This window comes from Sphaerulina musiva (assembly GCF_000320565.1).
Source record: "Sphaerulina musiva SO2202 unplaced genomic scaffold SEPMUscaffold_3, whole genome shotgun sequence".
Taxonomy (NCBI): domain Eukaryota; kingdom Fungi; phylum Ascomycota; class Dothideomycetes; order Mycosphaerellales; family Mycosphaerellaceae; genus Sphaerulina; species Sphaerulina musiva.
In genome coordinates this window covers 1,813,400-1,834,286 of record NW_016017385.1, presented here as the reverse complement: position 1 = coordinate 1,834,286, position 20,887 = coordinate 1,813,400, and the positions used below count along the sequence as shown (strand labels likewise).

At 52.4% G+C, this 20,887-nt stretch overlaps 9 protein-coding genes across 9 annotated transcripts; 4 read left to right on the top strand and 5 right to left on the bottom strand.

Moving 5' to 3' along the window:
• Positions 1 to 512: 512 nt before the first annotated feature.
• Positions 513 to 3,076, bottom strand: SEPMUDRAFT_155276 (uncharacterized protein; the record flags this gene model as incomplete). Its single annotated transcript, XM_016907609.1, has 1 exon — positions 513 to 3,076. One exon carries the CDS (start codon positions 3,074 to 3,076, stop codon positions 1,292 to 1,294), a length of 1,785 nt encoding a protein of 594 aa, XP_016762717.1. The 3' UTR covers positions 513 to 1,291.
• A 605-nt stretch (positions 3,077 to 3,681) lies between these two features.
• Positions 3,682 to 5,182, bottom strand: SEPMUDRAFT_148261 (glycosyltransferase family 1 protein). The gene is made up of 2 exons (XM_016904811.1): positions 4,866 to 5,182; positions 3,682 to 4,807 (listed from the first exon to the last, which is right to left on the bottom strand). Exons 1-2 carry the CDS (start codon positions 5,170 to 5,172, stop codon positions 4,530 to 4,532), a joined length of 585 nt encoding a protein of 194 aa, XP_016762716.1. The 5' UTR covers positions 5,173 to 5,182; the 3' UTR covers positions 3,682 to 4,529.
• A 289-nt stretch (positions 5,183 to 5,471) lies between these two features.
• SEPMUDRAFT_148260 (uncharacterized protein) lies at positions 5,472 to 6,456 on the top strand. The gene has a single exon (XM_016904810.1). The coding sequence runs from the start codon at positions 5,476 to 5,478 to the stop codon at positions 6,394 to 6,396; it is 921 nt and encodes a 306-aa protein (XP_016762715.1). The 5' UTR covers positions 5,472 to 5,475; the 3' UTR covers positions 6,397 to 6,456.
• A 986-nt stretch (positions 6,457 to 7,442) lies between these two features.
• SEPMUDRAFT_140329 (uncharacterized protein) lies at positions 7,443 to 8,261 on the top strand (the record flags this gene model as incomplete). The annotated part of the gene is made up of 2 exons (XM_016902933.1): positions 7,443 to 7,992; positions 8,116 to 8,261. 2 exons carry the CDS (start codon positions 7,443 to 7,445, stop codon positions 8,259 to 8,261), a joined length of 696 nt encoding a protein of 231 aa, XP_016762714.1.
• A 179-nt stretch (positions 8,262 to 8,440) lies between these two features.
• On the bottom strand, positions 8,441 to 12,494 carry SEPMUDRAFT_132217 (DUF159-domain-containing protein). The gene is made up of 2 exons (XM_016902483.1): positions 9,483 to 12,494; positions 8,441 to 9,416 (listed from the first exon to the last, which is right to left on the bottom strand). The coding sequence occupies exon 1, from the start codon at positions 12,477 to 12,479 to the stop codon at positions 11,031 to 11,033; it is 1,449 nt and encodes a 482-aa protein (XP_016762712.1). The 5' UTR covers positions 12,480 to 12,494; the 3' UTR covers positions 8,441 to 9,416; positions 9,483 to 11,030.
• Positions 8,523 to 9,854, bottom strand: SEPMUDRAFT_41070 (glycoside hydrolase family 28 protein; the record flags this gene model as incomplete). Its single annotated transcript, XM_016908812.1, has 2 exons — positions 8,523 to 9,416; positions 9,483 to 9,854. 2 exons carry the CDS (start codon positions 9,852 to 9,854, stop codon positions 8,523 to 8,525), a joined length of 1,266 nt encoding a protein of 421 aa, XP_016762713.1.
• A 251-nt stretch (positions 12,495 to 12,745) lies between the features above and the next one.
• SEPMUDRAFT_148258 (uncharacterized protein) lies at positions 12,746 to 14,898 on the top strand. Its single transcript, XM_016904809.1, has one exon. The coding sequence runs from the start codon at positions 12,805 to 12,807 to the stop codon at positions 14,041 to 14,043; it is 1,239 nt and encodes a 412-aa protein (XP_016762711.1). The 5' UTR covers positions 12,746 to 12,804; the 3' UTR covers positions 14,044 to 14,898.
• Positions 14,899 to 17,015: 2,117 nt separating this feature from the next.
• On the top strand, positions 17,016 to 19,580 carry SEPMUDRAFT_132215 (Isochorismatase hydrolase; the record flags this gene model as incomplete). Its single annotated transcript, XM_016902482.1, has 2 exons — positions 17,016 to 17,345; positions 17,425 to 19,580. The coding sequence occupies 2 exons, from the start codon at positions 17,016 to 17,018 to the stop codon at positions 19,459 to 19,461; spliced, it is 2,367 nt and encodes a 788-aa protein (XP_016762710.1). The 3' UTR covers positions 19,462 to 19,580.
• A 1-nt stretch (position 19,581) lies between these two features.
• On the bottom strand, positions 19,582 to 20,482 carry SEPMUDRAFT_148257 (uncharacterized protein). The gene is made up of 2 exons (XM_016904808.1): positions 20,137 to 20,482; positions 19,582 to 20,061 (listed from the first exon to the last, which is right to left on the bottom strand). Exons 1-2 carry the CDS (start codon positions 20,181 to 20,183, stop codon positions 19,842 to 19,844), a joined length of 267 nt encoding a protein of 88 aa, XP_016762709.1. The 5' UTR covers positions 20,184 to 20,482; the 3' UTR covers positions 19,582 to 19,841.
• Between the last annotated feature and the right edge of the window lie 405 nt (positions 20,483 to 20,887).

The following is a 20,887-nucleotide window of genomic DNA, read 5'->3' as shown; positions in this document are numbered from 1 at the left end:
ACTCGTATCCGTAAATCGTGAACTACATATACCTTATATAGGTATACCTACAACCTACATTAGATATTCTAACCCAATTAGTAGAGAGCTGAGCCCGGTTTTACGAAGGAGAGGGGAGAGGGGAGGGGATGTGTTCCACAACGCAGCACCTGCATGTAAGATCAGATATGTAAGAGGTAGGTATGCATGCATGTGCCCCTCAATACGTATTGCTTCCTCGTACGGCATCAAATAGGCACACTCTACGTGTAGGTACCTACCTAACCTACCAACTACCTTACCTGTATGTCGCTCAAAAATCAAAATCCCCATGCCTTTCAGTCGATGAAAAGTCATGCCCCAAAACGGAGCGCCGACGTCTAGCCTAATGCATACTGGTCTGTGTGACGACCTGTTGCTCGTGCAGAAGCTCCCGTCTCACGCCTCGTCCGCTCTCTCACACTCACAGCAGTAAATGAACCATGAACTTGCTCAATACAGTGAGGTACGCAAAAGGAAAAGAACGAAACATCAGTCAATCGCTCGTGCTCATTGGGGGTATCTTCGCTATCAAGTGTACAAGAACGAGTACAGAACTCGCCACGCCCACAGCCATCCACCCAAGTCAACTCCCCCTTCCGCGCGTCTAAGGCCGGGGGCATGTTACCAAGTGGTGCTGTCCATAAGGTATCTCTCACACGATCCTGTTTGTCCCACCATGCCGCTTATGCCCAAACGCTGCAAAGAAAGCAAAACAAAACAATCCCATAACGCCTTCGCTTGCAATGCAGCAACCTGAACCTCTCGCTCGTCTCAAGCGTGATCATACACAGAAGCCGCCCCTCCAACAGCCGTCCAGCCAAGTCAACTCACCCTTGCGGGGGTCCAAAGCCGGCGGCACGTTACAAAGTGGTGCTTTCCGTCCAATCTCAATCTTGACACGATCCTGTCGTCGCTCAACGCCGTCTTTTCCCAAACGCTGCAAACCTCCCATAGCACTTTTTTCGCTTGCAACCCATCCTGAACATCTCAGTCGTCTCAATCGTAATAGTACCGATGCCGCCCCTCCAACAGCCATCCAGCCAAGTCAACTCACCCTTGCGGGGGTCCAAAGCCGGCGGCACGTTGCAAAGTGGTGCTTTCCGTCCATTGTCAATTTTTACACGATCCTGTCGTTGCTCAAACGTCGCCTTTTCCCAAACGCTGCAAAATTCCAATAACACCGTCGCTTTCAATGTAGCATCGTCGTTGCACTCGTCTCAATCGTGAACTCTGTCGTAATGCCATCGCAGACTCCACTCGAAGAGTCCAGTCACCAAAAATCAAGCACCTCTCCAGTCAACTTGTAATGCTCCAATCCGTACGCAAACTTTGCGCCCAGGTACTTGTTGTCGCCTTTGTTGACAACGCCAGGTGGGTTTCTGCCACAATCCGGGAAGTCAAAGACCATTGGAGGCGACTCAGGGACTGCTGGTTCGAGGGCTGCTGGTTCAGGGGCTGCTGGTTTGAGAGCTGCTGATTTGAGAGCTGCTGATTTGAGAGCTGCTGGTTCAGGGGCTGCTGGTTTGAGAGCTGCTGGTTCAGGGGCTGCTGGTTTGAGAGCTGCTGGTTTGAGAGCTGCTGATTTGAGAGCTGCCTCGTCAGGAACGGCCTGGTCGAGAGCTACTTGCATGGATGCTGCTTGAGCAGGAGCCGCTTGCACCGTTGTCGCCTGTCTCGGGGCTGGCGGTGTTGTTTGAACAGTCGCAGCAGGTGTCTCTTCTGTCCCATTTGGTGTCTGCTCAAAGATGTTGCTGTGTGTCTCCTCGTCGGCATCGACAAGCATCTCGTCATCAGAGTCAATGTCAGGTACTGCAAATGTGCCATCCGGATCGCCTGGCTGCTTGTGTGGGATACTGTGCATTCTGTCCACCTTAACGCGCTTCGTCGGGCGCTCGATGAGCTCCTGAATCCCACGCTCTTGTTCCATTGCTTGAACCTTATTCTTGTAGTATTCGTACATTCGCACTTGCTCCAGACGTCGGTCGGCGTTTGGTTCTTTTGGCGGTGGTGGCGCATTCCAGGATCGAAGCGGACGTGCGGTGAGCCGGGACGGTGTCTGCATGCCACGGCGGACAGAGGTGATCGTGCGTCGTCTCATTGCGGAAGGGTTCCCGTCAGCCATGCTTGACTCGCTCGACTCTGTATGCTCTGTGATGGTGTCAAGAGACGTCTCCTGTAGTGGGTTTTTGGCCGAAGGCGCAGTGAAAGCCCGAGCGTTCTTTTGTGCGCTGTAGCTAGCCGATGGTCGTAGCGTTGGGTTCTTCATTCCTTGCTCACGCACCGGCGTCGAAATGAGAGGTGTCGGTCCCTGTGAGCGGGTGTATGTTCCTGACTCTTCTTCTTCTTGAGGCGCTTGGCGCTTTCGGAACATCGGTAGCTCTTCTGCAGGCGCTGAGCGCTTGCGAGATGCCGGCAGCTCTCCCAAACTCTGTTGTGGGCTCTGCTGCTTTGGAGGGGTTCTCTCTTGCGACTTTGAGCGCGAGGTGAATGGCGTCGAAAGGGTTCTCAGTAACGTGCCCAAAAACGATGCCTTCGGTGTCGCGTCGCCGTCAGGAGTGTGCTGTGCCTGAGGTGCTTTGAGGAGGGGTGCTGGCGTGCCAGTGATGAGGTTTGACGAAAATTCGACCGACTCGTCAGTGTCGCGTGTCTCGGAGGCGACAGCTGCTAACTGTGCCTCATTGGCGGCGCAACGAGCTTCGCGAATGCGGTCGTGGAACATCAGGTCGCGAATTGGGTTACTGCCCTGGCGGGCTCTCAAGTTGTCACGTTCCTCCGTGGCAGCGTCAAATTTGTGCTGGAGGTCGGCGCTGTGGTCGGCAAGCTGAATAATCAGCAAGTCTTTTTGCTTGCTGGTCAGCTTCTTGTGTGCAGCGCGATTTCCGTCTAGTAGCTTTGCGTAAACAAGAGACAGCGACGAACCAGCGTTGTCGTCGGCGACGACGGAAGCTGCGCGCGACGGCGCGGTGGATTTTTTGATACGCGTGCTGCGACGCGGTTCGGCGGTGGAGGAGGGAGGGAGGGGGTGGGAGGGGGTGGATGACCGAGTGCGCGCCATTGTGTTTGAAGACGTTACTCGGAAAAGATTTGGGGTTTGTTGTCGAGGAAGAAGTGTTGAAGTTTGGTTTCCGAAGGAAGTGCACTTTTAGCTCCCAGCGGCAAGAGCCGCAGCTTCCCCGGACTTTTCAGCAGAACTGATCAAGGTTAACAATCAGCGTAACTATAACAACAATGCAAGAATCAACGTGACAATAATAACAATAGACAATCTACAATACAATCAACAGTCAACAATCACAACCTGCGAGGCTCGAAAAGATCGACAATTGCGTCTGCACGCCGACTCTTCTTCTAGCTGTCTAGTGCCTACAACAGTTGTAGAGAGACAAAGCACAGACCTTCCGTTCCCCTCTAGATGCGGTCCGCCGGCCCGGGCTCGGATGGGGCCCGCGGCGGTATACATAGAACTGGGAATGCCAGGAGGCAGCTCAGAACCTACCAGGTACGCTCTCCATCATTCGGAACACACCAAGCCTTCATAGGTGAAGGAAGTGCGCGGCGACAATCTGACTCCCGTACAGAGCTGGGGGAGAAGACCCACTCACTGTGCTTCACGGGAATCCACATGCTTTGATGCCTATGGATCGTTACTAAAGGTGGTAAAAATTATAAGCAGTTATACAGCAACATACATCCTCCCGGTACAAATTGATATTAGCGTGCCCTTCTGTCATCTCAACATGGGACATCCAATGTGCCATCTTTGCGCATGTGGTCCCTAAGGTGGTGCCACTTCCCTCAAAGTCGCCACCTGGGTAGGGGCAGAGACCGAATGGGAACGGACTAGGAGCGTTGTGGCGTGTCTCTGCATTGGCAAGATAGGTGTTCTGAAGGGGTCTGTTATGTTGATCTGATGAGACCCAGGCTCTGGAAATCAAAGCTCTCTGCAAAATTGGACAACGGCGCCAAATTACGCTGTTCTTACAAGAGTTGCCCTTGTCGTACACCTCCATTCTTCGCGATCTTCTGCTTTCAAGCACATCCATTATAGAGTTCCATAACAATCATGGGTAGAAAATTGAAATGACCTGCCTCTTTTGGATATATCCGACGAGCAAATTATGATAGCCAAGATAGCCTATTCAAGGCCCTGCACGACGTGGCTCAGTCTCACAGTTTCAATGCCCTTGGTTTGCGGTGGCAAAATTGAGGCTTTCATGCAACGGAGCCTTGAGATTCTGCCATATTCCAGGGCAGTGAAATCCGCGTAATCAGGGTTCTCGTCCACGACTTATCATAAATTCATCACTATACTCCCGATGCGCAACAGGTTGCCAACGCTGAATGACCAGTATCCCCCGGGATGGACGGTGCAGCCAGATCTCTGCCAAGAAAGGACACTCTCGTTGCAGTCCAGCAAGAGTGAGTGGGTGATCGCATGCAAAACGAGCGGCGGATCGCTGTGTCCGGCCTATCGTACGGCGATTGATTCGATACCGCCAGAACTAAGCTCATTCCAGATAGCCCATCTCGTCGTCGATGATGCTTTTTAGTGTCTTAGGCTGCCTCATATAGCCTGCGTTTGGTGGAGGCCAAGATCTCGTTCGTACTCTCAGTTGCTCGGCCTCATTGAGTGCCGGTGCCAACCCGCCTAGACTCCCATGTACCACGTACTCCTGTTCTGCGAGGGCCTCAGCCAGCTCAACCTGATGGTTGTCCAAAAGCTCTTCATTGGGCACCACGATCAGCGGAACTTGTATCCGAAGTGCATCGAGAATCGTGCCAGAGCCTAGTGAGATAAAGTCAATATATTCCTACGGTATGAGATACAGAGCCCCACCACTCACCGGCATGACTGATCACAACCCCCTCTTGATTTCCATTCCCACCTTTGGCTTGCTTCATATACTTCGCCAATCCAGCCTTGTCGATTGTGAAACCCGCAATTCGCAGAAAACTTCCACTCTCACTGTTCTTCGCGGCGGTGATGCATGAGTCGAAGAGCTCTTGACCGTCTTTGCCGTATTGCACTAACAGGTCTGTGTAGCCTTGTTTCTCCAGCGCTTCGAGGAAGTCGTGCTGTAACACCCCTCGCACTAGGCCACCGAACGATGCTGTTGCACCTATAGTGACGAAGCAGGTCTTCGATGGCATGCTGGGCGACTGTATGTGTCATGTACATGCTATAAAGACTGGAGGCGAAGTGCGAACTCGTGTCCCGCGGCATGTGACGATGGCGTAGAGGTAGGAGGTAAGGTATCCAATGCTTCCTACTTGGCAAACTAGTCCCCATTCGGAAGCTTACCGCAGGAAGCTACTATTGGCCATAGCCGCTATACCTTACTCACAACGACTGCGGCCTGCGGCGATGGCGGAGGTAAGGTCTTGGCAAGGCAAGTGAACTCCATTCATCACTTCGACTTCCGTCCTGTGCATCATTCACAAGCCCCCATCGTGATGGCAGCACCACTGAACCGAGTGTACCGACAGGCGACACAGTCAGCCTCTCGATATGCACATTCTGCGCCATGGAGCGTATCGATTGCACGTAACGCACAATGGCAACAACAACGCAGCCTTCACTACGCTTCGCGTGTAATGGCTCAGCAGGAGTTGGTGGAGAATGACCTGGACACATACCTTGAGGCTCTGGACGAAAACCTGCCCTCCGAAGCCGAACTCTCCTCCACCGCCCACGCCGAACTTGACCAGCATCGTGAACTGCGAAAATTGGTCCGTCTCGCAGCATGGGAAATGCCCTTTCTCGCCCAACACGCAAAACCCTACGTACCACCCCCAAAAACGGCAAAGACTCCCCTCCGCTGGCGCTATACTACATACTTCTCTGAATCACATCCGGCGTCGCGTAAAGTCGTGGTGGAGTTCAAAGTGGCCCATCTGAACCTGGGAAGGAGACAGACGGAGAAGCTCAAGAAGCTGGCAGGAAGCAGATACAATCCCGAACGAGAACTCGTCAAGATGAGCTGCGAGAGTTTTGAGACCATTGCTCAGAACAAACGATATCTGGCAGATACAGTTAACAAACTCATTGCTGAGGCGAAAGATCTAAAGACCGACTCATTTGAGGATATCCCATTGGATACAAGGCATCATAAGTTCAAGAAGCGTTTGCAATTCCCAGAGGAGTGGCATATGACAGAGAGCAGAAGGGCAGAGTTAGATGCCGAAAGAAAGAGACTGTTGCTGCAAGAGGGCATGAAGGTGGAGCAAGGCCGAATTGTTTCTGGGACTGCGGCTATCGAGGTTGACAGACAGATTAAGCTGAAGCAGGCTGAAGAGGCCGTGGCGCAGGAGGCGAGGAGACCGGTGTCTGCAGGAACGACGGGTAAGCGACAGATGGGCCAGCGGGGACGGTAGATGAACTGCAAATGAGGGCACGGAACGTGTAGGCAATGTACAGCTAAAGGATAATCCCCCATGAGAAATCGCCATGCTATTGCTCTACTCACTCGACCCAAAGCTGCGCCTCATGCCTGGCACCCTTCATCCTCGAGCTGTCAGGTATACTTAGCAGTTCCCGGGAATCCACAATCCGATGGGTTGCAACACATCATCCTTCCTGGAATCTCTCTCATTGGCGATCTCTCCCAGACTGGATCCATAGATGTAACCCACTGGCACTCGCCAGTGTCAACCTCCTGGGCTATTTGTAACCGTGCAATCTGTCCCCCGAGTGACTTCCGGACGTCTGCGATTCTCCCATTGAGAGATACATGTACGACTGCTGTCACTACTTGCGCTGCTCCAGAGCCAAAGTTCTTTACTGTCAGCATTTGAAGTTGGAATTTACTTCCCAATCCAATGGGGATATGTACCCAAGTCGTTTAGCGTGGCCGAGAATCAAGCAGACAGCGCCCCGAAAGACTTCCACGAACTGTGAGCTTTGACCGTTCGAAGCGGCGAAACGCCCTGTTGACGCATAGCCATTCTGTACGGCTCAAGATAGCAAGATGCATTCAGCTTGGTAGCAGTGCACCTGAGGCTTCTCGGCGGCAGACCAGCTTTTCAGGTCGCCGCGTTGATATAGAACTAAAGCTGGACGACGTCAGCTTCAGACCAATGACAGGCATGGAAGTCTCCCAAGTGAAGCGAAATTACAGGTGCGTGAGATGTACAGCGTTATGGTAGACTACATGTACATGTCTTGGTTTCCTCATGTCTCATATCTCCTAGCACCAGGGATTCTGGTGCGGACAAACATGCAGTACGGACGGAGAGGTATGACAAAACCAAATAGACAGCCATTGTGCGGCGAAGCCGATGGCTGCCTTGAGCGCAAATACAAACACAAGCAGTTCTCACGTCTCCCTCTATTTAGTCACCTCTGACTGCACCTCGACATCGACATTGACCTGCTATCCCAGTATCACTTTGCCGAAGACTGTCCTGGTGGAGCTAGCAAGATGCCTTCCACGCCATTCCAGCTCATCGTCACCGGCAAAGCAGAGGTCGCACATCTAGCAGAGCTCGCTATCATCAACGTCTCAGTCTCCAGCTCCGGCATCAACGAAGCCTCCGTCTCAGACAAAGTCATCACGACCGCCAAACACATCGAATCCCTCTTGGGCCCTCTATCCCCACAAGATGACACAGCAAAAGCCAAAAAAGCGGCACCTATAGCCCACTGGTCCAAAACCTCCCTCTCATCCACCAGCCACGGACTGTACCATCACCAAGATCCCGACCAGCCACCGATCAGACAATACAACGTAGCCATCAGCTTCGACATCAGCTTCAGGGACTTCCAAGCCCTGAGATCTTTCGGAACCAAGCTCTCCAGCATCAGTCACGTCGAAGTGCAAAACATCTCCTGGATACTCACTGACGCGACTCTGAAATCCTTCGAGACCGAACTTCGCGAAAAAGCCGCGCAAGACGCTCTGGAGAAAGCGTGCGACTACTGCGACGTTTTGGCGTACAAAGCGAACGTCCGACCGGTGGAATTGCAGGAAGGTGATGCGAGGAGTATGATGAGTGCTGGATTTGGAGGAGGAGGAAGAGGGGCCGGAAATGGAATATTTGGTGGCGGTGGATATCATGGAGAGAGCGGTGTTGCTGCAAAATACGCGCAGACAGCAACGGTGAGTCGCTCGATGCAACAGGCGAAAATAGGGATAGGAAATGGTGAGTATGCGAGGACTGAGGGTCTCAGGTTTGATGCACAAAAAGTGAAAATGGCGATAGAGGTCACTGTGAAATTTGAGGCGGATTATGATGTCTGAGGAATGGAGAGAAGGTGCTTTCCCTTTTGCGGATCAAGGCGAGAGGCGATTTTTTCAGTGCTTGCTGAGGGGGAATCAAGGGAGGCATGAAATAGCAGATTCGGCGAGTGAACGTGATGATGCGTTATGTAAGGTACTTTCAGAACTGGATATACAAAAGTACCTACTCTCGTTGCCTTGCTGTTATGTATAATGAGTCGCAGACTCTCTTTTTTCTCTCTCTCCCTCTCCATTCTATTTGCGCCAGTTCTTGTTCGTAATTTAGCACGATGCGCCATCAGGCACGCCCTTGCACTTGGAGCTCTTTTGGCCACCAGTGATGCTAACGCCACTCCATTTCCAGTTGCTGCACGAAGCGCAGAGAATGTAAATCTCTTCCGCGTCATCTGCCACTGTTCCAGAGACATTCTCCACGGTAATGTCCGTGATCGGGACGCCACTCGTTGGGGTTCCTGTGGGCGAGCCGTTCTGGTAATCCTGTTCAATGACAATGCCATAGTCGGTAATGTTGGAGAGTTTGATATTGGAATAGGTGATGTTCTTGACAGATCCTTCGGCGTCGTACACAGTCTTGATGCGAATCCCGTTGGCAGAGTCAGAGACGGTGCAGTTGGCAATGTTGACGTTGGACACTTCATTGTTGGTGCGTCCACCGACAGAGCCCATCGAGATACCATGGCCGCCAGAGCAGTTACAGTCAGTGAAGCTGATGTCACTTCCAGAGTTGACAGCAAGGCAATCATCTTGGTTCTTGACATTCGCACCGGAGATGTGTACACCGGTTGAAGACCCAACATCAAAGGCATCGGAGTTGTGACCAAGGGGCTTTCCATCGGAGCCGAGCTCGTCTCCAGCAGAGTTGTCAATGGTGATGTCCTTGACGATGAGGTTCTGCGCTTGGTTGATCGAGAAGCATTGTACGGGGTAGTTTTGAATGTTGAGGCCGGAGATGGTGGAGTCGATGAGCTTGTGGGCAGCAAAGAATTTTGGCTTGGTCTTCCCGCCGTTGCTGCCTTGACCATCCCACCAGGCTTTGCCGTTACCATCGATAACGTGGCCAGACGCGCCGGTAATGGTAATGTTCTTGCCAGAGAAGCTGAGCAAGGGACCCGCCCACTCAGAATACTCAAAAGTCGTGTTACCCTCGAAAGTAACCTAGCAGAAGTCAGCTTCCAATTAAGGAGTACAAAGGGCTCGTAAAAGTGCGAAGGGCTGACTAACGGTTGTGCCATCGGCCAGGTCCTCCATGTCCAGAGTCTTCCCGGCTGGAACAGTAATGTCCTTGAGGACGATATTCGGGCATGAAGCCTTGGAAGCCATAGCTTTCTCAATATCGGTAAAGGTGCATTCACTACCGGCAGTGCCATTTCCGGTGTCCTTGGCAGTATAGCCGGTCGGCTTCTTTGTGGAGGCAGATTTGCTTGAAGACTTCTTCACAATTGTTCCACCGGCCACTGGTGCAGGGAAGGTAGGGGAGGAGAATCGATCGGTGAAATGATCCAGACTGGAATCTTGGGCGGACCAAGGCGCCGGCCGAGCAGCAGCAAGACCAGCTCCAACCGCCAGGGCAATAAGGGTCCTTTGATAGATCATCTTGGATGTATGAAAACCGCCGGGGTCTGTGAAGAGGGCAATAAAGGAGTGGATTTGCAATGATGCAGAAGGAACGAACTAACTGGATTGGCCCCAATGGACTCTGGACTGTGAGAAGGAGTGAAGATGGGTCGGCGAATGCTTGATAGACTTGGCTTTATATACTGAGCGAGCTTGTAATATATTCATTGTCACGTCGGAGGGTCTCCGAAGCGCTATAAGCTACTATGCCCAATATCCAGCAAGCGTTGCGTCCATAGTGGCCCTAATATGCAATACGAAGCAAGAGAGAACGCGTAAGGTCGTGTTCGATGGTTAGGTCATAGAGTCGCAGTGGGGGCGACTTGTCTGCCTTGAGAAAGGAGACCGTGATTGATGGCAGAAATGGAGCCCTCCATAAGCACAGCGAAGAATGTCTCGGATGCACCGTGCCTATGCAGTAACCCGTTTTCTAGATGAAACGAATATACAGGATGTGGACCAGGTGGATCTGTAACATTGAGGCCGGAGGATATCCGGGGCGGAGCTCCGAAGTCGCTAGGGTCCCACATATCAATGGATTTCCTACTCTTCTCATTCACCATTGCGTCGCACGTAACGTCTTCCACGGTGAAAATTGGTGAGTTGTGTACTCGGCAAGGAGGGGCGTTACCTGGTTCATAGCCGCAACACATCGTGTCAAGCTAGCCGACAGCAAGTGGCGCTGCCGACAAACTAAGCGACCAGCTTCGTTGTGAAAGACGTTGGGGAGATCTGATAGCAAGGACTGGCGCCAGTCTCTGATATATTGTCCACCTCTGGTCGACAGCCGATTGATAATGCATGGAGGTACTTAGGTACCTTGGGAAGGATGAAACCAGCTGCGAGGTGTGGTTGTAGCGAACACGGAATTCGTGTCATTGGCACGGGGAACTCGTGTCATTGGAACGGCCGTCGAACGAATGTATCATCCTCTCCACAAGCGAGAAACAAGCCGACGGGCCGGGACCACGAGGCCGCCACGTGATATGCATGAACCCAAAATCCCCCGTGCCACAATCCACATATTTGAAATGCTGCAATTGCGCAACCTCAAAAGCGGCAAAGCCGAGTTGAGACACCAGCAATCCATGGATGTGCGTGGATGTGCGCAGTAACGCAGAGGTGGAATTGCAACCGCCGGCTAGCCTTGCGGTCTCACTTGCCACTGAAGAAGCTGGTTATTTTAGCATTGGCACCTTTATCAGGTGTCTTCAGGATGGTGTTGTTTGAGGTAGCACTTCTTGTTGACCTTCTTTCGCTTCTGCTTGGAGGGCTTTTGAGCGAAGAAGGCGTTGGATGCTCGATCTTGACGGCCTTCTTGACAGGGCTCTCAGCAGCCATTATTGATGCTGCACAATCGACCTCAGATATCTCACGTTTGATCCCCTTATCAACATATTCATCAGCCGCTTCGATCTGGCCCGCATCATCAACTTCCGCTCTCCCAGCTCGCACTTTCTGCGACAAGTCCTCTTCAACTTCGTCCTGAGGTTTCGGTAATGGTGCGTTGTCTTCTGTGCTCTCCACATTTGACGTGGTTACACGGTTCTCATCTCCATGCTTAGCAACTTCTGCCTTTTGATCACACCGAGCAGCTTCATTCTTAGCCGCCACTTCCTTGGCAGTCGCTCTCTGCTGTCCAAAAAAGTTGGCGATATTGCTCTTGTTCTCTGTACTGTTCACAGGAATGAGGAATTGCGGGCTATTGTTGCCAACCTTGCCGACAGCCTTGTCAACAGGATAGCATTCAAGCTCGCCTTGGTATGGCTTTAGCATACTCTGCAGATCTCTGTTCCATCCAACGAGATTTGGATCCAACCACGTCTTCATCTCGTCACTGCCGGCTTCCAAGATTACTGGCATACGGTCGTGCAGAAACTTGAGCTGTTTGTTCGAGTCTGTGGTGATGATGGTGAACGTATACAGCATGTCCTCGCTGCCTTCATATTGCACCATGTCCCACAAGCCAGCGAAACACATTAGCTGACCATCTGCACGCTTTGTGAAATGCGGTATCTTCTCCTTGCCATTGTTCTTCTTGAGCCATTCGTAGAAACCTTCAGCCACTACGATGCAGCGTTTTCTCTGCTTCATCGTGTTCCACATTCCCCGGTCCTCGATCAAGCTATCATCCCTGCAATTGATGGTCCTCATCTGACTGCCGTAGTCGGGTTGTCGTTTCGTCCAAAAAGGCACAAGGCCCCATTTCGCCACCTGCAGCTTGTACTTGGTCTCCTTAGTGACGACACTTTCACCAATGGGATGAGACCGCTTAGAAACAGTGGGAGAGAATTCGGCATCCTCGTGCTCCCGTTCTCCGTCTTCACAGCTATTCCCATTGCTATTGCCATTGACATTGCCATTGCCATTGCTATTGCCATTGACATTGCCATTGCCATTGTCATTGCCATTGCCATTGCCATTGCTATTGCGGCCTGCAGTATGAGCCCGGTAGATCAAGCCGTGGTAGCCGGGCGCGAAATTGTATGATTGTCTCAAAGGCTCGGCATCGTCGTCGGGGGCTTCATCTACAGCCATGTTCTGGCCCACAAGACGAGAGCGCACTTGTGAAGGCCGTAAGGACAGCGCATATCGGCCACACATGTTGATGGTCCTCACGCCATGATATTCAGACGAGAAGGAGGAGGAGAAGGAGCAGGAGGAGGTTGAGAAGACATTGCACGTGGTTTGGAGAGGGAGACGCGAACTTGGACAGTTGACATCATCGCCTGACCTGCGCGCGTCGTCGCTTGAGCCTGAGGCAAAATCTCTACCTATGCATGCACAAACTACATACCTGCCCCGAGAACTTAGGTACATGTATCTTCCAACCACCAGCACCACCCGATTATTGAACATGTCCGGACGACCAATAGCCAGTTTGCCCCTGCGGCCACTGCTAAGACAGCTCCATCGTCCATCCCGCAGCATGCACAATGCGTCGTCGCTATCATCGTATCGACCGCAGCAAGCTCTGCGCCGAGCACCTGTCGCCCACCTGACGCCGCGATGCCCGAGACGACACGCGAGCTCGTTTGTGGAAAATGCGAAAAGCCTCGCGAAGCAGAACCCCGTGTCCGTCGCCCTGGCCGCGTTCGTCATCCTCGCAGGAGCTGGCAGTTTGGCGTACGCCAACTACATCTACCAGTCCTACATCTTGGCTGCGTTCCACAAGTACCCGGAGCCTGTTGCGAAGAAGCTGCGGAGAGCGCTATACTTTACAAATGTAGACTTGCAGCCCAAGGAAGCTCTGAAGTACTACAAGCAGGCTCTGAAGGAGGCCGAAGAGGTTCAGATGGATCCGTTTTCGGATGAAATCATCGGCGTCAAGGTCCAGGTCGCAAAGCTGCTCGAAGACATCTCGCAGTGGGCAAAGGCCATTGAGGTCTTGGAAAGGACGCGATCGGACAATCTAGAGTGGCTCAAACAGTTCGGTTCCCTCGATCACAACAAGGTGCGCAGGACCAGTGTTTTGGCGAAGACAGTCGGCATCTCCGTGAAGCTCGGTGAGCTGTATGGCCACCCAGCCATCTATGACCGAGACATCGCACAGGAAAGGCTTTTATGGGCGGTTGAGACAGTACTCAAGGAGCAGCAGAGAAGGACGAGCGAAAAAGTCAAGGATGAGGAGGAGGGCGAGTGGATGGGCAACGACCAGATTGGCGCTGCATTGGAAGCTCTCGCCCACAGTTATGAAGCGAAGAACCAGCACTACCTCGCTACACCCCTCTTCTTGCAAGCTCTCAGCTTGTACCCAACCAGAGACTGCCACTCAGTCGTCCTGATGAACAACCTGGCCTCCAGTCTGGCTCAGCAATCCCCTGCTGCAGCACGTATAGCGCAGGCGTATGCCACTTCACAGAGCATTACCGATCGACCGACCGGCCCGGCAGCTTCCAGAGAGGCCATGGTAGAGAATGCGAAGCAGTGGGCACAAAAGGCATTAGATGTGGCAGCTACAATCCAGCCCCCAGAGAGGAACGAAGAGTGCGACATTGGTTGTGCTGTCGCTACGCATAATCTGGGAGAATTCGCTGAAATGAATCAGCAGATCACCCTGGCGAAGCAGAAGTATAAAGAGGCCATCAGCTTGGCACGAGCGATAGATTTTGAAGAAGGCGTCGAAATGAGCAGCGCACGATTGCGAGACCTTGCAAAAGCTGGTTGAGTAGACTCCACTGCTCAGATGTGCTATCAGACATCATATTGCAGGACAGCGTCCGCAGGTACTCCACTCTCAGCATGAGCTGATGCAGCACGACTTCTCCACACATGGATAATTCCGTGTACAGCTTGGCTACCACATCCCAGGCACGAAGTACAGGCGCATGCATCGCAAAAGGTCACTTCAGTGTTGCGGCTTTTTCTTCACACCAGCAAGCGCAAAGCTGCCCGACAGCAGTAGGAAGACGGGCAGGATTCCGGTATGTCGACAATTTGACATGGACAAAAAAGAGTCAACGTCAGAGCTGTGTAGCCGAAGTGAGCATAAAATACGCGCCGTGGCGTGCAGAATGCAGGGAAAGTGCCGCTTCGCAGCAGAAGCTCACTCTGCAGTCTGCACTGTCTGCAGAGACTGCAGCGACGAATAGCAAAGTGCATAAACAAGTGAATTAAGAAAAGTCAGGGTGTGAGCCTTGCATATGCGGGTGTCATTGCATGGATGGATGTCGAAGGAGCTTAGTAGGAGGTAGGTCCAAAGGCTATTGGATGTACGAGACGACACTAGAGTCTAGAACTACCTAGCTCTCTAGCGAATGCACACTGCTTGCAGTATCCTGGTGCGGTGCCGAGTGCTGCAGTTGCTCTCTTGCACGTGGGTCTGAGATCCAACAAGATGATGTGTGTGTGTGTGTGTACTAGGTGGTAGATGTAGCTGGTACAGTAGATTAATTTCCCCGAGTCCTCAGTCGGGGCGACTTGCGAAGGGTGCGGCTTGGCAGAGCAACAGATGGACATGGTATCTACAGAAGATGTACCTATGCAATCGACATGATTATTGTGGATGCTCGAGACACATGACAGCGAGACCATGCGAAGCTGGGGCATTTAGCGCAGGCGAGGGCATCATCATCACCATCATCTGATTCTGCTTCTTCTGAGGTGATCTATCATTATTCGTGTCGGATTTGATGACTTGCTTCGCAGCTGCATGCACACCTCACTCCGCCTCTTACCGATCGCAGATCTGCTGGCTTGGTCGCAGTGACTAGGTAGGGTGAGCTGGTTGAATGCGTTATGCATGCAGCAGTCAGTCTGTACTCTGTAGGTACCCTCAGATGGCACACTCCTGTCAGCGGAAAACCTTTCCCTTAGTTAATTTTCGTAGGCCAGTAGTTCGCAGGCGTGTTTCTTTTTTATGGTTTTTTATGTTTTTTTTTATGTTTTTTTATATTTTTGGCTTCGAGGTTCACACATGCCCTGCCCTCTCATCAAGATGTCCAGTCTGTGCCGTCTTGGTACCCAGAATGGGCAATAAAATGCCCATATTGGCATATTCCATCGATGATTCCTACCGAACACGCAATTATTCGCTACCTACCTAGACGAGCTTCGTATGGATCCGCTCGTTCCCAATGCTAGTATGTTAGTCTCACACCATCCGTAGACACGTGGTACATCCTAGGCTGGTATGTGTGCGCTAAAAGGACTTCAAAAAGGACGGCGGGCTTTGGCAGCTAGCAGCGGAAGTGCACGTACACTCGCACACACCGCACACACGCACGCACCGCACGCACATGTTCAGCTGAATCAGCTCTTCATGTCGGTGTGGTGCGGTTTTGCCATGCCGCAGCTGAGAAGGAGGACGCATGCGCTTCGCTTGGCCTCGCCCCGCCTCCTCTCCGCAGGCTGACTGCCGCTCGCATTATTATTCCCTCAGATCACGCGAGGTTGGAAGACACTCATTGTCACTCGGGCGTCGGCAGGACGACAGGAAAGGGGAAAGTTATGTGCCAGGCGTCGCTGGGTAGGCATGTAGGAACTAGGAACTACAAAAATTGCCCAAAACAGCAAAAAAAGAAAAGAAACTGCCAGGCTCTACCGATCCAGGAGGCAGTCAGTAGGAGGTAATGAACTCTCGAGGCAATGCCGCATCTCTTTTCAGCTCGTGCCCATCGTTCTCCCGCTGCGGCGCTGCCTGCCCCGTCGCGGCTCTGTGCCTCCCCTCGAGCTTCTGGAGAAAGCAAAAAAAGGCACAAAAAGCACGTCCAACGGGGCGCCGGCGACGCGGCCCAGAGCGTGTATCTGCAACGACGGCGGCCGTCGGCGCCTGATGCACTCGTTCCTGTCCAGCAAGTGGCCGGCATCCTTGCCAGACATCCGGAGAGCCCACACGGGCCGTTTGGCAAAGAGATCGCCTGGAGGTACCTAGCTAGGTACTAGCAGGAAGTGGAAGGGAAGGGGAGAGGGAGGCAAGGGGAAAAGGGAATGGACTACTGTACGTGCTGCGTCCGCCAAGGCTCCACGCACAGCTGGAGGTACCTTAGGTACTTGTGAAAAAGGCATCGAACTAAGCTCCCATTGGCGGGCACAGTCGAGAGTAGAGTGGTTGTAGGTTGGACGGCGACGCTGCCATCCTCCTCCTCCTCCTCCTCCTCCCCCCGGCACGAAGAAGTGGCGGGATCGGGCAGAGAACGGTGGTGGTAGTGGTAGTGGTGGTGGTGATGATGATGCTGGTGCTGGTGCTGGTACTGGTAGTGGTGGACGTACCATGGACGAACACTGCAATTAATAGAACTACGCTGTGCAGCGCCAGACGACTGCCGACTATAAACCTCGTGCACTCTGCGACCCATGGCTGGACCCGTTTCGCCTTTCGCCAACCCGACCTACTACACCTCTGCATCCTTGTACGCTTCTTGTCATAAGAGACCCAGACTGCTGGTACTCCGACGTTGCATGAGCTGCGAGATGCAGTGGCTCTGGTTGTCCGTCCGGCTGATTGCTCGAGAGAGAAATTTCATCTGATAGCAATTATCCTGTTCCGTTTGCTCCATAAGTTCCAGTCGAATCTGCATCTGGCTAGCACCTATGCTTTGAGCACTATTTGGCATATGGTCACTTCCATTGCCTTCTGCTCTCCCCGTTGACCGAGTGCTGACTCGAAACCCCAGAAGGCACTCGCGGGACCAGTAAATCATGTCGTTCCTCTCTGCTCTGCTGTCTCAGCAAACGCCCAACTTGCAGACCAGGAAGGGGTTGATCGTGGTGGGCCTTCAGAATGATTTCATTCTTCCAGACGGCAAGCTACCTGTCAAAGACGCCGCCTTTGTGAATCGCATCGGAAGCCTGGTTCCCGCCTTCCGCGAGCATGGTGAAATAATATGGGTACGATCAGAATTTCAGCAGACCAGACCAGTGAATGGCGACGACACGCCGGGAGACAGAGTGATTGCAGCTGGTTCGTTGGGCACTGGGCTTGACCGCCAGCGCTCGGGAGATGTGCCAGCGGCGAACAAGAAATACAAGGTAAGTGCCACTGGGCCAGCTCAAAGAGAGGGAGAGGGAGAGAGAGAGGGAGACAGAGAATACAGCTAACATGAACGAGTTCTCAGCATCATTTGAAAAGCCGGAAGCTGGGAAGGAGGAAGGCGATGACGAAGAACTCTTCCTGTCCAGGACATCCAAAAGAGAGCCATGTTGCATCAAAGGCAGCCATGGCGCCGACTTTTCTGACCGCATCAAGCCCTTGATACAGCGAAAGGACCTACAGGTCGTCAAATCGCATTACTCGGCGTTTGCTGGAACCTCACTCCTCATGACACTCCGCTCCAAGCTGATCACGGATGTCTACATCTGTGGCTGTATGACGAATCTCTCAGTCTATGCCACAGCCATGGACGCAGCACGGTATGGGATCGAGATTACCCTTGTTGAAGACTGTCTGGGCTACCGAAGGTTCGATCGACACCAAATGGCAGTTCAACAGCTCAATCACTTCATGAGCGCAAATTTTTGGAAATCTGCGAGAGTTCTCGCGCAGCTACTTGACCCCAGTCTGGAGTTTCCCAGCTCCGATTCAGGAGCAATAGAAGTAGTAGTAGAAGAGGAAGATGATGACGATGACGATGATGATGATGATGAAGACGAAGACGAAGAAGAACAAACAGAAGAACAGCAACATAAAGGAGAAGAAGAAAAACAAGAAAAAGAAGCGACAGAAGGGAGTACAGTGATGGGCGACAGGCGTTCCACGTTACTCCAGGCTCAAGCGGATGTGCTCGAAGTGGATAGTGACGAGCACAGCGACGAAGAGGTGTCCTTGCCCACCGTAGGTCTTCCCAGAAGGCTGCTTGATCGAATTTCCGAGCGAAGCTTTGCGACACGACTATCGAGCAAATACTCACCACGTGCAGCGCGACGACCCCGCATCACTACCACTCAGTATGCGACACCTGAAAGCCCTCGATCTGACCCGCGGCACAACGACCCAGGACACGAGAGTGAAAAAGGTGCCATTGAATTTGGCAAACTCAAGTTCGCCACAGCCTCCGGTCACAGCCGCCTAATCTCTACCCATAGTGGCTCATCCAGGCAAGTATCCAGACTCCCATGGCTCGATATTATTCCGCCCAACTATAAATCATCGCAAGACATCGGTCCGCCGGCATCATCTCATCAACAAGGCAGTCCATGTGCACCCTCCCAGTCGACTGCTTCGCCTCCGTCATCTGGTGGGAAGAAGCCGAAAGCCATGTCTACGTGTTCCCAGAAGAGTAGGCCCCTCTTCGGCGAGGACAAGGTGGCGGAAAGCGCTGGATCTCGTATTCTGCATGGACTCTTACCAGAGGATGCAGCCGAGACTGCCTTTGAGGATGTTCAAAGTGAGGTGAAGTGGCAGAGCATGTTTCATCAGACTGGCCCCGTCCCACGTCTCGTGAGCTGCCAGGCCACGATATGCGATGACGGTAGCGTACCACTGTATCGACATCCGTCTGATCAGACTCCAGAAGTGCATGCATGGACGCCAACAGTGGACCGGATCCGAAAGGCAGCAGAACAGGTGGCTGGCCACCGTCTCAATCATGCACTCATTCAATTGTACCGCGATGGCAACGACTTCATTTCGGAGCATTCCGACAAGACGTTGGACATTGCTCCCGACAGCAACATTGTGAATGTCTCGATGGGTGCGCAAAGGACGATGCGCATTCGAACGAAACGTGGAGCGGGAACAGGTAGTGGCAATACTGCTGAAGCTCGCACGACATATCGTGTGCCTCTTCCACACAACAGCATGGTCACCATGTCGCTACAAACGAACGCCGAATACCTACATGCCATCCCTTGGGACCGAAGACCCCCCTGCGAGCTTGTCGAAGCAGAGAAAGCATTCGGAGGCCAGCGCATCAGCTTGACGTTCCGATGCATTGCCACCTTCTTGAGCCAGGACCGCACCATGATTTGGGGTCAAGGCGCAGTGGGCAAATCCAAGGATACCGCGCGACGCGTCGTCCACGGCGATCCGGAAGAAAGCCAGAAGTTGGTTGATGCGTTCGGCAAGGAGAATGCGGCTTCGAGCATTGAGTGGAAGGAGATATACGGGAGTGGTAGCGATGTGCTGCATTTGAAGCAGCAGCAATAACACCAACATTGAAGCAAGCCTAGGAGGCACCTAGGCAAGGTAGGTAAGGTATTAAACTAGTCTCACCGACAGAAGACTTATTACGTCGCAATAATAATATATCAACGAATGCAATCTCCCATCACACTCTTTCTGAGACTACTACCGACTTATGATTGCACAACGCACTTTTTTTCCGCTGTGCGACTTTCGGGTAAGTGGAGGACTGTATACTGTAGATGAAATTGCTGCTCGTCGGGAATGCTCGGGTCACGCGTGTGTATACTGACTGACACAGTCGACGCGCGCGCTCGCTCCCTCTGCTCTCTCTCTCTCTCTCTCTCGTTTGCCCTCTCTCTCTCTCTCTGTGCTCTATGTCTCTCTCACTTTTTCTCTCTCACTCAGACTAGAACTCTATATTCATCAGGTCGCGGACCGTCGCGCACATCATCATCATCATCAAGAAGGAAGAGAGAACGAAACATCTCCTTCTCCTCCCCCCTTCCTCTCCTACGACTCATCATTATCGTCATCATCATCATCACTCCATCCTCGACTGCTTCGGTCTCCGACCCTTCGGTCTCTCTCCGCTCACTATCGATTTGAAACCTTCTGCAATTGCTATAGAGAGAGAAAAAAAAAGGAAAATATCAGCATCATCACCCCCAATCGCGCTACCTCAACGAACGAACGTACTGATCATGACCAAAGCAATCAAATATTGCACCATTTGCGCAACCCATTTGACAGGACCCCACAGTTTGTGGTCGGGATCATTGACGGTCCCGGCTGATCGCATGAATTCTGAGGCGCGAGATTGTTTGCTTATTGGTTGTTGTTGGTCGGCCATGGTGATTGCTTTTTTTCGTTATTTCGTTGAAATTGGTGTTCTTGACGGAATTGGGGGTTGTTGATGGTGCGTTCGTTGTGGTGAGAAATGTGGTTTGGCTACCTCCTACATGTACCGACAGAGTGGTCCTACATACATGTGTTGCGGACGCGCGCGTCGCCGTCATCGACGCCACTCAAAGAATGAAAGAAGAAAGTCCTTTTGTCATCGCACTTTTCTTGCTACCGGTAGGTGTTTATTCAGTTCAATTCTATTTACTTCACTTACAGTAACTCGTGTATTCACTCACTGATATACTTAATTGTCACCGGCAAGAGTAGACCTCCCTCCCCTCGCCGGTATGCTTGGCCGGATCAATATAGATGTCTTCAATACCACCTTGGCACCTACCACCGATATCGGATAGGTATCTCAAAGATATAGCAGCTTTGCCTTGTAAGACCTCCTTGCCCGAGCTCTCATCGGCCATTCGGCCTATTGAACCTCTCGCCTACAGCTCAGCTCAGCCTAGGTACACTGGGACTGTACATCATCTCCAACAGACACGTCGGTATGGATACCTAGGTATATAATACCATAGGTAGGTCGCCTACCTAT

What these genes read in the sequence shown, in the direction of transcription:
- SEPMUDRAFT_148260 (XM_016904810.1), top strand. Translation starts at nt 5,476, where the DNA reads ATGGCAGCACCACTGAACCGAGTGTACCGACAGGCGACACAGTCAGCC.
- SEPMUDRAFT_132217 (XM_016902483.1), bottom strand. Translation starts at nt 12,479, where the DNA reads ATGTGTGGCCGATATGCGCTGTCCTTACGGCCTTCACAAGTGCGCTCT.
- SEPMUDRAFT_148261 (XM_016904811.1), bottom strand. Translation starts at nt 5,172, where the DNA reads ATGCCATCGAAGACCTGCTTCGTCACTATAGGTGCAACAGCATCGTTC. An exon ending in GGTTGTGATCAGTCATGCCG is followed by an intron (nt 4,808 to 4,865) that starts GTGAGTGGTGGG and finishes TTATCTCACTAG; the next exon opens with GCTCTGGCACGATTCTCGAT.
- SEPMUDRAFT_148257 (XM_016904808.1), bottom strand. Translation starts at nt 20,183, where the DNA reads ATGGGTTGCGCAAATGGTGCAATATTTGATTGCTTTGGTCATGATCA. An exon ending in GATTGCTTTGGTCATGATCA is followed by an intron (nt 20,062 to 20,136) that starts GTACGTTCGTTC and finishes CTCTCTCTATAG; the next exon opens with CAATTGCAGAAGGTTTCAAA.
- SEPMUDRAFT_148258 (XM_016904809.1), top strand. Translation starts at nt 12,805, where the DNA reads ATGCACAATGCGTCGTCGCTATCATCGTATCGACCGCAGCAAGCTCTG.